The sequence below is a fragment of the Acipenser ruthenus genome, chromosome 54 (genome assembly GCF_902713425.1).
Source record: "Acipenser ruthenus chromosome 54, fAciRut3.2 maternal haplotype, whole genome shotgun sequence".
NCBI lineage: Eukaryota > Metazoa > Chordata > Actinopteri > Acipenseriformes > Acipenseridae > Acipenser > Acipenser ruthenus.
The window spans coordinates 962021-976284 of NC_081242.1; the positions used below are offsets into that span (position 1 = coordinate 962021).

At 42.9% G+C, this 14264-nt stretch overlaps 2 protein-coding genes across 3 annotated transcripts in view; both read right to left on the minus strand.

Moving 5' to 3' along the window:
• The window catches only part of LOC117398282 (complement factor B-like), a 15898-nt gene extending 11556 nt beyond the window's left edge, over window positions 1–4342 (minus strand). The window contains exons 1-2 of one of the 2 annotated variants that reach the window (XM_033997255.3): window positions 3536–4342; window positions 1182–1385 (exon numbers count right to left, since the gene is read on the minus strand). In XM_033997255.3, the coding sequence (XP_033853146.3) occupies window positions 1182–1385; window positions 3536–3605 (274 nt within the window). In that variant the 5' untranslated portion in view covers window positions 3606–4342. The remainder of the gene's footprint in view (window positions 1–1181; window positions 1386–3535) is intronic. The other variant, XM_033997254.3, reaches the window with a different exon arrangement.
• Window positions 4343–8266: 3924 nt separating this feature from the next.
• LOC117398291 (zinc finger protein 501-like) lies at window positions 8267–13848 on the minus strand. The gene is made up of 2 exons (XM_033997267.3): window positions 13768–13848; window positions 8267–10262 (listed from the first exon to the last, which is right to left on the minus strand). Exon 2 carries the CDS (start codon window positions 10236–10238, stop codon window positions 8736–8738), a length of 1503 nt encoding a protein of 500 aa, XP_033853158.3. The 5' UTR covers window positions 10239–10262; window positions 13768–13848; the 3' UTR covers window positions 8267–8735.
• Window positions 13849–14264: the final 416 nt, after the last annotated feature.

Consider the following 14264-nt stretch of genomic DNA (forward strand, 5'->3'; position numbering starts at 1 on the left):
ACACACACACGCACACACACACACACACACACACACACACGCACACACACACACACACGCACACACACACACACACACTACAGTTAAGACCATTTAAACAGGGCAGATGAAAAATGACTCCCTGTGACGGAGATCGGATATTTTTATATACCCGATGGACCCTGCTGTAAAATGAGGCTAGGTGGTCTAAGCAAAAGGGGTCTTGATACCAGGAGGTTCAAATCCCGGCTCAGCCACTGACCAAAGCGACTTGCAGAGACTAGGAGGGTGAACTCTGCATCATCAACAACTGCTGCTGCTGCTGAAATAGGAGCCTGTTTGTTTGACGTCTCATCCGAAAGGACGGAGCACAAGGAGGTGAAGTGACTTGCTCAGGGTCACACACACACACACAGAGTCAGTGGCTGAGCTGGGATTTGAACCTCCTGGTATCCAGACCCCTTTTTTTTTAAAACTGTAAACACCTGTAGCCGCCTTGGATAAAGGCATCTGCCAAATAAACTACTACTACTACTACTACTACTACTACTAATAATAATAATAATAATAATAATAATAATAATAATAATAATAATAAGCTCAGGACCTCCTGAAAATGTTGAAAATACTGCATTAGTTCATTTATATAACTTATATAGTCCATTTAAACATGGGGCAGCAGTGTGGAGTAGTGGTGAGGGCTCTGGACTCTTGACCGGAGGGTCGTGGGTTCAATCCCAGGTGGGGGGGACACTGCTGCTGTACCCTTGAGCAAGGTACTTTACCGAGATTGCTTCAGTAAAAACCCAACTGTATAAATGGGTAATTGTATGTAAAAATAATGTGATATCTTGTAACAAGTGTAAGTCGCCCTGGATAACGGCGTCTGCTAAGAAATAAATAATAATAATTTATTTCTTTTAACATTTAACATTTAAGGCAAGATCAAAAAGGTGACAATCAAAGTCATTTTTGAATAGAGCATATATGGGTTCCTAAATGTTTAGTATAGTAACCATAACCCTACGTGCCGCATAAGGAGTTATTGTAAGCTAGTTTTGCATTTGACCTGGGAGAGGTCAAAGGTCGCAGGCAATGTCATTTTTGGACAGAGCACAACATGGTTTAATTACACATAGAAATCTTTCACCATAACAACAGGCTTTCCAAGCCAGCTTGGAAGCCCTAATAAGTGTACTCACGGACACAGGACGCTGTTCTCGCTCGTTCTAAGAAGCTGTTCCTCAGAGGAGACCACTGCCCGTTCCTCATACACACTCGCCAGCTCACCGGGAACGCGCGGGTGTTATTTGGGCACAGGTACTTCAGAACGCTGCCAACCTCTCTGGTGACAGGATACCTCACCTCTCCATGAGTGATTTTCACCAATTCATTACACAGTGTCTCTAGATGGAAGCCAGCCAGCAAAAGTATTATACAAGTGTTTTTTTTTAGTCTTGTCTGTGGTTCTAAAAAAAGCTCTGGCCATAAGTTTTAGATCCTCACCCTCTATATAGAATGAACTCACTCAGCTTTCATTGCACTCTATGAAGCTGAGGGAGTTCATTCTATATAGAGGGTGTGCAATTCAATATGTTAACAAGGGAACATTATTCAGCAGCTTTCATTGGACTCTATGAAGCTGAGGGAGTTCATTCTATATAGAGGGGGTGCAATTCAATATGTTAACAAGGGAACATTATTCAGCAGCTTTCATTGGACTCTATGAAGCTGAGGGAGTTCATTCTATATAGAGGGGGTGGAATTCAATATGTTAACAAGGGAACATTATTCAGCAGCTTTCATTGGACTCTATGAAGCTGAGGGAGTTAATTCTATATAGAGGGTGTGGAATTCAATATGTTAACAAGGGAACATTATTCAGCAGCTTTCATTGGACTCTATGAAGCTGAGGGAGTTCATTCTATATAGAGGGGGTGCAATTCAATATGTTAACAAGGGAACATTATTCAGCAGCTTTCATTGGACTCTATGAAGCTGAGGGAGTTCATTCTATATAGAGGGTGTGCAATTCAATATGTTAACAAGGGAACATTATTCAGCAGCTTTCATTGGACTCTATGAAGCTGAGGGAGTTCATTCTATATAGAGGGGGTGGAATTCAATATGTTAACAAGGGAACATTATTCAGCAGCTTTCATTGGACTCTATGAAGCTGAGGGAGTTCATTCTATATAGAGGGGGTGGAATTCAATATGTTAACAAGGGAACATTATTCAGCAGCTTTCATTGGACTCTGTGAAGCTGAGTGAGTTCATTCTATATAGAGGGGGTGCAATTCAATATGTTAACAAGGGAACATTATTCAGCAGCTTTCATTGGACTCTATGAAGCTGAGTGAGTTCATTCTATATAGAGAGGGTGAGGATGCAACATTTTTGACCAGAGCTGTATACTGCATTAATCCATTCAAGTTGCAAATTAGATTTTTTTAGTTTTCCTTTTTGCTTTAAATTGATTCGAAATGTCATTATATATATATATATATATATATATATATATATATATATATATATATATATATATATATATAATTTATGGTCAGAATATTCATTGTCCGAAATGAATGACTCCTCGCGGAAGTGGTATACCGCGGCGCCTCATTGGTCAGTTTCTCTAGTGACCTAACCCGTCATACCTGTGTCTCGTTGCCAGAGTTTATTTATTTATTAACTATTTATTTATTTATTTATTTATTTATTTATTTATTTCCTCGTTATAATACAGTTGATAATATTACAATCATGGACAAATTTCGTTAAAAAAAAAATGTGAATGCAGTATTTGTACATATAATGAATGCATTTGAACAACAACGACAACGTCAAATATTGAAACAGATTATATACTTAAGAACATAAGAACATAAAGTTTACAAACGAGAGGAGGCCCCATTCGGCCCATCTTGCTCGTTTGGTTGTTAGTAGCTTATTGATCCCAGAATCTCATCAAGCAGCTTCTTGAAGGATCCCAGGGTGTCAGCTTCAACAACATTACTGGGGAGTTGGTTCCAGACCCTCACGATTCTCTGTGTAAAAAAAGTGCCTCCTATTTTCTGTTCTGAATGCCCCTTTATCTAATTTGTGACCCCTGGTCCTTGTTTCTTTTTTCAGGTCCCCTGGGTTGACATTGTCTATACCTTTTAGGATTTTGAATGTTTCAATCAGATCACCGCGTAGTCTTCTTTGTTCAAGACTGAATAGATTCAATTCTTTTAGCCTGTCTGCATACGACATGCCTTTTAAACCCGGGATAATTCTGGTTGCTCTTCTTTGCACTCTTTCTAGAGCAGCAATATCCTTTTTGTAACGAGGTGACCAGAACTGAACACAATATTCTAGGCGAGGTCTTACTAATGCATTGTAAAGTTTTAACATTACTTCCCTTGATTTAAATTCAACACTTATAATGTAGTGTAGTGGTTATTTAAAGTTTAACGTGAACGACGCCATAATAATAATAATAATAATAATAATAATAATAATAATAATAATAATAATAATAATAATAATAATAATAATAATGCAAGTCTTACCGCATAGAACCGGGTTTATGATAATACAGCACAACACGAGAAACAATCCTACAGCTCTGTCCGACTCCATTGCTGTCTTCTTCTGTGAGTTTCAGGCAACAATCCGAAAGTAATAATTGCCCGTTAAATATTTGCTCTTACAAAGTCCAGCTCGGTTTTATTAGTGGGCTTCCACAACACACCCCTCCTTTCCCGCGAGAAAAAAAAAAAATCATTATTTATTCCAAGTATTTTTCTACTCAGTTCGAAACCTAAACGGGTTCAGTTTCGAGAAAGCGGAACTCCTTTTAAAAGTTACATTATAATGGCATTTTTTGCACAATATATATATTTTTGCAATTTTACAATTCTTTACCCATACATTTACCCTGTTTGTTTTAATATGCTTTACCAGACCTCTCTGTGCTTTACAATGCTTCCCTATGCTTTACCAGACCTCTCTGTGCTTTACAATGCTTCCCTATGCTTTACCAGACCTCTCTGTGTTTACAATGCTTCCCTATGCTTTACCAGACCTCTCTGTGTTTACAATGCTTCCCTATGCTTTACCAGACCTCTCTGTGCTTTACAGTGCTTCCCTATGCTTTACCACACCTCTCTGTGCTTTACAATGCTTCCTTATGCTTTACCAGACCTCTCTGTGCTTTACAATGCTTCCCTATGCTTTACCAGACCTCTCTGTGCTTTACAATGCTTCCCTATGCTTTACCAGACCGTTTTCAGCTATGCAAATTCATCTCTGACAAAACAAATATTCAGCCAAGTTGGTAAAGTTCTGTATGACAAATACAGTCTCCTATTAAGGCATGGAGACTGAACTGCTCCCTCTCTCCCTCACCCCCTCCCCTCAGAAAAAGGAGGCTTTCTCTGAGGGGAGGGGGGGCAGGCCAGGCTTGAGGCACGGAGACTGAACTGCACCCTCCCTCCCTCCCTCACCCCCCTAAGAGAAAGGGGGCTCCCTCCAGTCCAGGGCAGGCTTGAGGCACGGAGACTGAACTGCTCCCTCCCTCACCCCCCTAAGAGAAAGGGGGCTCCCTCCAGTCCAAGGCAGGCTTGAGGCATGGAGACTGAACTGCTCCCTCACCCCCCCTAAGAGAAAGGGGGCTCCCTCCAGTCCAGGGCAGACTTGAGGCATGCAGACTGAACTGCTCCCTCACCCCCCTAAGAGAAAGGGGGCTCCCTCCAGTCCAGGGCAGACTTGAGGCATGCAGACTGAACTGCTCCCTCACCCCCCTAAGAGAAAGGGGGCTTCCTCCAGTCCAGGGCAGGCTTGAGGCACGGAGACTGAACTGCTCCCTCCCTCCCTCACCCCCCTAAGAGAAAGGGGGCTCCCTCCAGTCCAGGGCAGACTTGAGGCATGCAGACTGAACTGCTCCCTCACCCCCCTAAGAGAAAGGGGGCTCCCTCCAGTCCAGGGCAGACTTGAGGCATGCAGACTGAACTGCTCCCTCACCCCCCTAAGAGAAAGGGGGCTTCCTCCAGTCCAGGGCAGGCTTGAGGCACAAAACCAGTAATTAAAAGGTTGTTTTTTTTTACTTTCAGTTTGATGAAAGGGGGGGTGGGGGGGGGGGGGTTAGTGGGGGTTTCCCAGATCTAGTAAAATGGCTTACTAATTATTAGCAGATATTATTTCGCAACTTGAGAAATCACAGAAAAAAGAAATGCTGTCATTGTGGTTGGACAAAAAATTAGGAACACCTGCCATAACAGCGTCAGAGGGAGAGGAAACAGTGAGAAGAGGGCAAGGAGAGAAAATGAAATGAAAGGATATGAGGGTGTAATGAAAGGCAATGGGAAAGAAAGGATCTATCTATCCCCATCCCCACACCCACACATAGACAAAAGTTTACATACCCCAATGGAAATTTATAATTTCTAGACATTTCTCAAAAAACAAAGAATTTTAGGAAAATTGCAGCACAAGGTTTGCTTTTATTTCAGCATTTTTTTTTTATTCATACCCTTTGATGCTATGATAGCGTTGTGTACAAGGTGCTAGAAATTTCAATACGATAATGCAGAACCTAATTCTAGAACAGTCTAGAAAATTCTGGATTGTAGATGAACATTCTTAAGAGATTATAATGGGGTTAGGCACAGGAGGATTGCTGTCATTACCAGTAAATCAGTATGGGGACAAGTTAAAAGCTATCTGAAGACCTTAGGCAGAAAATTATTTTTTGTCATAAAGCTGGAGAAGGATACAAGAATATTTACAAGCATTTGAGTATCCCAATTTCAACTACTGTTTCTATTATCAAGAAGTACAAGACTCCTGGTACTGTCACAACGCTCCCTCGGTCTGGAAGAAAGAAGGTTCTTTCACCAAGAACAAGCAAAAGAATTATGAGGAAAGTGAAGTAACAATCCGAGATTGACTGCCAAAGATATTCAAAGTGAACTGGCTTCAAGTGGGAGTTTCCATTTCAACCACAGCTCGAGTATTGTATGGTGAAGGTCTTGAGGAAAAAGCCACTCTGAGGAAAACATCACAAGGACAATCACTTTGCAAAACGGCATTTGAATGAAGGATAGTTGTTCTGGTGTTAGGTAAAACTTTTGTCCACAGGTGTAGTATAGGAGGCAGTGTGGTCCAGTGGTTAAAGAAAAGGGCTTGCAACCAGGAGGTCCCCGGTTCAAATCCCACCTCAGCCACTGACTCATTGTGTGACCCTGAGCAAGTCACTTCACCTCCTTGTGCACCGTCTTTCGGGTGAGACGTAGTTGTAAGTGACTCTGCAGCTGATGCATAGTTCACACACCCGAGTCTCTGTAAGTCGCCTTGGATAAAGGCGTCTGCTAAATAAACAAATAATAATAATAGTTTCAAGTTGACATATGTATGCATTACACCACTAGATGGCGCTAGCTCTTCTATAAAAAGACCCTTGGGTTGATCTAGCTTAGCGTTACAGATATCTATGGCAGGGCAAGCAGAAGTACAACACAGATTTTATTCTTTTGACGGTAATTGCAATACTGTGCACTGAGAAAGACTGCAGGAAAAAATAAAAAAAAAAACTAAACCAAACAAAAAGTCATTTTGGTGCTACTTTTAAGACAGCAATAACATTTTATATCATCCCCTCCTACCTGTCTTTTTTCTCTTGGCTGAAGAGAATTTTGTTACTTTACCCTCGTAGCTCATGCATACAGGCAGCAGTGTGGAGTAGTGGTTAGGGCTCTGGACTCTTAACCGGAGGGTCATGGGTTCAATTCCCGGTGGGGACACTGCTGCTGTACCCTTGAGCAAGGTACTTTACCTAAATTGCTCCAGTAAAAACCCAACTGTATAAATGGGTAATTGTATGTAAAAATAATGTGATATCTTGTAAGTCGCCCTGGATAAGAAATAAATTAAAAATTAAAATTAATTCAGTGTTGGGTTTAACTCAAATCTAGTGCTATTGTTTTTTTGCAGTGATACAGTACACTATCACAGACATATATTGTGAAACGAGATAAAAAGGAGGCTTGGTGGTCCAGCAGTTAAAGAAAAGGGGTCTTGATAACAGGAGGTTCAAATCCCGGCTCAGCCACTGACTCCGTGTGTGTGTGTGTGTGTGTGTGTGTGACCCTGAGCAAGTCACTTCACCTCCTTGTGCTCCGTCCTTCGGATGAGACGTCAAACAAACGAGCTCCTATTGGAAGTGACTCTGCAGCAGCAGCAGCAGCAGTTGTTGATGATGCAGAGTTCACCCTCCTAGTCTCTGCGAGTCGCTTGGGATACAATTAATGAAACGGGCAAGACTGCCTCTGGTACAGCAATTCAGTCATTTAAACCCAGTGCAATATCCTGTTTACTAACACCACGTCCTTCAAAGAGAAGCCATTTGAATGCTTCATTATACTTTAATGTTTAGGAGTAAAACAGAATTAAGAAGCACAGGAGAAAGCAACATTCTGCAAATATGTAACAAGACCACTCTCTCAGTTTCTAAATTGCACCAATTATTGGCTTAGTCAAAATGAAGAGATCTTTCGTTTTTTATACACTCTGTAAAATTAGTGTTTCCGGTTACTTTTCCAAAACGCTTCAGCGTTTCTTTTTTTGTCAAAATATGTATTATTATTATTTGTTTATTTAGCAGACGCCTTTATCCAAGGCGACTTACAGAGACTAGGGTGTGTGAACTATGCATCAGCTGCAGAGTCACTTACAACTACGTCTCACCCGAAAGACGGAGCACAAGGAGGTGAAGTGACTTGCTGAGGGTCACACAATGAGTCAGTGGCTGAGGTGGGATTTGAACCGGGGACCTCCTGGTTACAAGCCCTTTTCTTTAACCACTGGATCACACAGCCTCCTAGGTAGAGAAGTAACTGGACAGGACTTGCACACTTAGGCTGTCCTTTCTTTCCTTTGCTGTCTTCCACAGTGAAACCCCTCTGGTCACGGCACATTCTTCTGGGGTTTTTGTCTGGAGGAGTTTTTTGTACATTTTGCCAGTTCTGTTTTAAATCCTCCGTGTCTTAACTGTAACACAGCTTGAAATCCCGCTAAGAAGCCTCCATCCTGATTGTAATCTCGTTTTAAATCTCGCAAGCGGAGTCTCCAATAGAAACGTAGTAATGTGCTGTCACTCAGTAGTTGGGGGCGGGTTTAAAGTCTTCAGAACCAATCAGTGATAGATGCAAGTCAGGAAGGCGGGACGTTGCCCAGCAGCACTGGGAAATGTATTAATTATTATTATTTTTCGTAGTAGGTTTTATTTTTTAATGGGAAAAGGGTAAAGGATAAACAGGAGATTTCTAGCAGGAATATGGGTGAGGATTGTATTGCCCGTGTCTCCTTACTTACGAAATAGCCGGGTCTCTCTAAAGAGATAAATCGCCTCCTTATTCAAAATACGTGAAATATTTTAACATGCGGGACGTCCCGCAAGTAGAACGGTCCCCCGAAATATTCTCCTGTTTCTAGGACAGCAGCACAGCTGGGGACGGGGAGTTCTGTTGCCGGATAATTTCACTCAGAGTACTCGCTAAATATCTTGGCATCTCCGAATAGGATAATTGTCTACCTTTTAAAAAAATACGCTAAAGGACTAATAACGAGAAATCTAACAAGTGCCCTAAATAGGATTCAGCTTACTAAACACAGCTGAACGCAAATTCGCTTCTACGGTAAAAAAAATTTCGCACGACATTTTCAGAAGAGCGATCTTCGAGTGTCGCAGCCGCCACCCCTCCCCGGGACGTTTCAAAGAGGTTCTTTGGCGTGGCTTTTCTGGTGGCTTTTCAAGCCCTTCAGATACCGGAACGTCTCCCCGCAGGGGACGCAGCGGTACGGTTTCACCCCCGTGTGAATCCGCCTGTGCTTCCGCAGACACCCCACGTCGCTGAAGCTCTTGTCGCAGTCGGCGCAGACGTGCGGCCTCTCTCCGGTGTGAACGCGGCGGTGAGTTTTCAGGCTTTTCAGATACCGAAAACTCGCGCCGCATTCCTCGCAGTCGTAGGGCTTCACGCCGCTGTGAACCCGCTGGTGGATTTTAAGGCTCCCCGATTCACTGAAGCGCCTCCCGCACTCGCAGACGAACGGCTTCTCCCCTGTGTGAATTCTCTGATGGGTCTGAAAGTGCTGCAGACGCCCGAACCCTTTCCCGCACTGACAGACGAACGACTTCTCCCCGAGGTGGGCTTGCTGGTGGATTTTGAGGCTGGCCCGGTACTTGAAATCCTCCCCGCACTCGGCACACCGGTACGGCTTCTCCCCAGTGTGGATCCGCCGGTGAGCCTTGAAGTGGTGCAGCCGGCTGAAACTCTTGTCGCATTCTCCGCACTGGTACGGCTTCTCGCCCGTGTGGACCCGCCGGTGGGTCTTCAGATTCCCCAATTCGCTGAAGCTCCGGCCGCACTCCGAGCAGGAGTAGGGTTTCAGTCCCGAGTGAACGCGTTGGTGTTTCCTGAGATTACCCGCTTCGTTGAAAGTCTTCCCACATTCACCGCAGCTGTACGGTTTCTGGCCCGTGTGGAGGCGCCGGTGGGTCTGGCAGTGCCGTAGATCAGTGAAGCCTTTCCCGCAGTCCTGGCAGCTGTAGAGTCTCATCCCGGTGTGGACCTGCAGGTGCTCATTATACGGGCGCAGTTTGGTGAAGCTCAGCGCGCACTCCGCGCAGTCGTAGGTGGCTTTTTTGCGGGCGTGCGTCCCCTGGTGCTTCCTGAGGCTTCCCAGGCCGCCGAAGCTCTTCCCGCATTCGGAGCAGCGGTACGGCTTCTCTCCCGTGTGAACGAGCTGGTGGGATTTCAGGTGGCAGGACTGCCGGAAGCATTTCCCACATTCGGAGCAGCTGTAGGGTTTCTCTCCTGTGTGAATGCGCTGGTGTCTCCTCAGAGTAGCTGGCTGGGCAAAACTCTTCCCACATTCGGCGCAGCGGTGGTTAGGTTTCGCCGGTTCGGAACGGGCACCCTCTTCATCATCGTCATCATCTTCTTCTTCATCATCCCGGCCCGCTACGTCTTCGTACGACGCTCCCTCGTTCGATAAAGCGTCGCGATTGGGGGATTCTGGCTTAACCGGGTCACCCTCGTTTTGAAACTCCTCTTTGACGGTGCCAAGTTCTGCAGTCTCCTCCTCACCAATGCAGACGGGTTCAAATTCAAGGATCTCTTCTTTAATGAGGACAGGGTCCGGTTCTGGAAGCTCCTCTTTAATATGGACCACTTCCCAATCATCCATCTCCTCTTTGATGGGCACAGACTGCATCTTTGATCCAGTAACTGACCGCCTCTGTATTGGTAAAAAAAAATATATATATTAAAGAAAAGATCCTTGAAGAGATATATTTATATATATAAGTTAATATATTGGGTTTTCCACACCAGGGATGGGAATCAGACTCCTATTCCACAGCAGTGTGATCCATTCCAGGTTTTACTACCAGCTTGATCAGCCCCCAGTGTGTCTAGCTAACAAGCTCAGGTGTGTCTGATTATTAAACTCCTAGTGAAACCAGGGACTGGATCACATTGCTGTGCAGCGGGAGTCTGATTCCCAGCCCCACGTTACACTTATTTCATCCTATAACACTCCTATTTCACCTTTGAGTTTTACTGATGTCTTTGCTGCTATGTGATTATAACAAATAATGCTGATCAAGTATTTAAAAATTAGAAATGAGATTTTTGTGAGCAAAACGAAAGCCTCCTCAAGGGGAATTGGCATGTATGTGTTTTAATGGTTTTTGTTGTCAAGCAAACTTGACATCTCAATAAGATCCTTGATATGCAATGAGATTAAACCAATGTGCGAGGTTTATTTTACACTGAAAACCAAACGTATTTAGACAGAATCCAAGAATACAAAGTGGTGAAAAGACACCGTTTTGAAGTGGGCGGTCTCTGTCTTTGATATAGCCAGAGGTCAGTCTGGCAGCGAAGTGGTTAAAATTTTGTTAATAGGAATTGACAGAAGAAAAAAAAAAAATTCTAGAAAACCGCTGTGTATCAAATACTGGACATCGTATCAAATCCATACCTCAAAAGCTGCGATTCCTGCAACACATGAAGGACTTTGTCTTCGTTTTTTTTTATTTAAAATTATTTTCTAGTATCATCCTCACCATTTTTACTTTCTAAGCATTTTTTACTGGCATTTACTTTGGAGAAAGCGAAGTCACATGACTCTCGTCTCGCGCACGCCTGTCAGTCAGCCCTCAAAGAGCACAAGGGACTGCTGACGAAGACGACAGAGACAGACACCGACTATGACTGTGGACACACACAAAGCCACGGACAGACAGACAGACAGACAGACAGACACACACAGACACACACACAAAGCCACAGACAGACAGAAAGAAAGACAGACACACACACACACACACACACACACAAAGCCACAGACAGACAGAAAGACAGACAGACAGACAGACACAAAGCCACAGACAGACGGGCAGACAGACACACACACACACAAAGCCACAGACAGACAGACAGACAGACAGACAGACACACACACAAAGCCACAGACAGACGGGCAGACAGACACACACAAAGACACTGACAGACAGACAGACAGACACACACACAAAGCCACAGACAGACAGACAGACAGACAGACACAAAGCCACAGACAGACGGGCAGACAGACACACACACAAAGCCACAGACAGACAGACAGACAGACAGACAGACAGACACACACACAAAGCCACAGACAGACAGACACACACACACACAAAGACACTGACAGACAGACAGACAGACACACACAAAGCCACAGACAGACAGACAGACACACACACAAAGACACTGACAGACAGACAGTCAGACACACACACAAAGCCACAGACAGACAGAAAGATACACACAAAGACACAGACAGACAGACAGACAGACACACACACACAAAGCCACAGACAGACAGACAGACACACACACACAAAGACACAGACAGACAGACAGACAGACACACACACACAAAGCCACAGACAGACAGAAAGACAGACAGACAGACACACACACACAAAGCCACAGACAGACAGACAGACACACACACACAAAGACACAGACAGACAGACAGACAGACACACACACACACAGCCACAGACAGACAGACAGACAGACAGACAGACAGACAGACAGGCATCAATAAAGTGAAGCATTCTGACTAGACAGAGGAGAAAGACACCGTGCAAAGACTTGTAGAAATTAGATAAATGCATTGCCTGGTGTTATGTGTGTTGCTACTAGAAATGCAGCAGACAATTAAAAACAACGAGAATTCATATAATAATTCTTGTTTAAGAAAATCGATATTTTTGTGTCGTTCTCGTACGTTCGGATTGAGGAACACACATCACTCGTCAACATTATTAAATAAGGCTATGAATTAAGGTGTTGGTTTGGGCCATATGTTTTACTGTTTATTATCTCAACAAGATAAAAAAATAATATATATATATATAGATTTTATTGGTCGCGCGCTCCGTCCTTCGGATGAGACGTAAAACAAAACTGAGGTCCTATTGGAAGTGACTCTGCAACAGCCACTGACTCCCTGTGTGTGTGTGTGTGTGTGTGTGTGTGTGTGTGTGTGTGTGTGTGTGTGTGTGTGTGTGTGTGACCCTGAGCGAGTCACTTCACCTCCTTGTGCTCCGTCCTTCGGATGAGACGTCAAACAAACGAGCTCCTATTGTAGCCAGTGTTACCAGATCAGACGTTTTTAAAAATAAACAAATACAATTTTTAATTTGAGCCCCCCCCCCCCCAAAAAAAGGATAAATTCATAATGTGCAGCGTGTACTCAGATGGGACCCTAGGCACACACAGTCTGTGCTGCGTAGAATTTGAGAGAGGGACACAGGTGAGGGGGGGGGGGCCCTGATGTTGTTGCACAGGAAATTGAGTGTAGTTTTAAGAGCCACGTTGGAGTTCTGTGTCAGTCAGCAAATAAATATTCTGGAAGATTATTTTGTTATATATATATATATATATATATATATATATATATAATATGTGTGTGTGTGTTGAACTAAAAATAAATTCAGTATATTAGTTTAGAAAAAAAACTGGAGTTTGTGCAATCTGGCAACATGACCCTGCAGCAGCAGCAGTTGTTGATGATGCATACATAGTTCACCCCCTAGTCTCTGTAACTCGCGTCTGCTAACTGACTCATTAATAATAATAACAACAATAATAATAATTAGGGCTGTCAATTAATCGCAGTTAACATCTGCAATTAACGCGCGTCATATTCATTTGACCCTCTTGGCACACCTGCGGGGCACCATTTTACCGCACGCCAGTGACGTCAGGGTTGAGCGAGTGACGTCATAGTTTGACTATAAAATTAGTGACGTAACGTTTTGTTTTGCGCTGTAAGGTCGATTGCAACTATCCGTTTATAATAAATAATTAACTATAGGTACGTGTGTGTAGCAATTATAATAATAATAATAATAATAATAATAATAATAATATCAAGTCTTATTGCGCATGTTTATAGTAATACAGTATTATTAATGTCTGTAAATTTGCGGTGCTTTTTCATTATGTAGAATCAACGACGTTTATAATGAAACAGAATCATTTTAGTTTACAAAGACCGCAGTAGATAAATGTTTACCCCGCGGTTACCGAAAAAATTAAAATTTAAACACACGGTTCTGTTTACAAGAATGAGGGCTGGTCAACCGCCATCGTTTTTGATTTAGCGCAGATATTACTGAAGAAACAGAAGCATTTTAAAAGCATTTCTACTGATATTAATATAATTTAGATATTATTACCACACCGATTTTCGTGTCCGTCTCACTCAGACGCCTGTAGCGGAACCTTTTTTTCCTGTGGTGTCCCACGACAAATCTTCCCCCGGGGCTTCCACTATTTCGTACTACGATTTCCGCCTCGGGGATTGTGGGATTTGTAGTTTTTAATAGAGAAAGCAACGATACAAAGCAGAAAATGTAAGTTGTTTTCCGTATACAAAAGTTTTTAAAAAAAAAAAAAATTAAAACGAGGTTAAAAGTTGTCTTCTATCTAGACAAAGGGCCACGTTCTAAGATTTTATTTTGCTTTATTAATATGAAAAAAAAGAGCTGTGAGGCCCACTACAGTAATATGTATTTTTATAATAAATACGGTAATATAAAGATTTTTAAACGATACATAAATAAATAATAATAATAATAATAAACTATGCTGTCCAGTGAAAACAGCTGAACTCTGAATTTGACTCACACACCGTTATTTCTTAGACAATACTGCCATCTTGTGGCCATTAAGT

Coding starts and splice junctions, on each gene's coding strand:
- LOC117398291 (XM_033997267.3), bottom strand. CDS start 10,238: ATGCAGTCTGTGCCCATCAAAGAGGAGATGGATGATTGGGAAGTGGTC.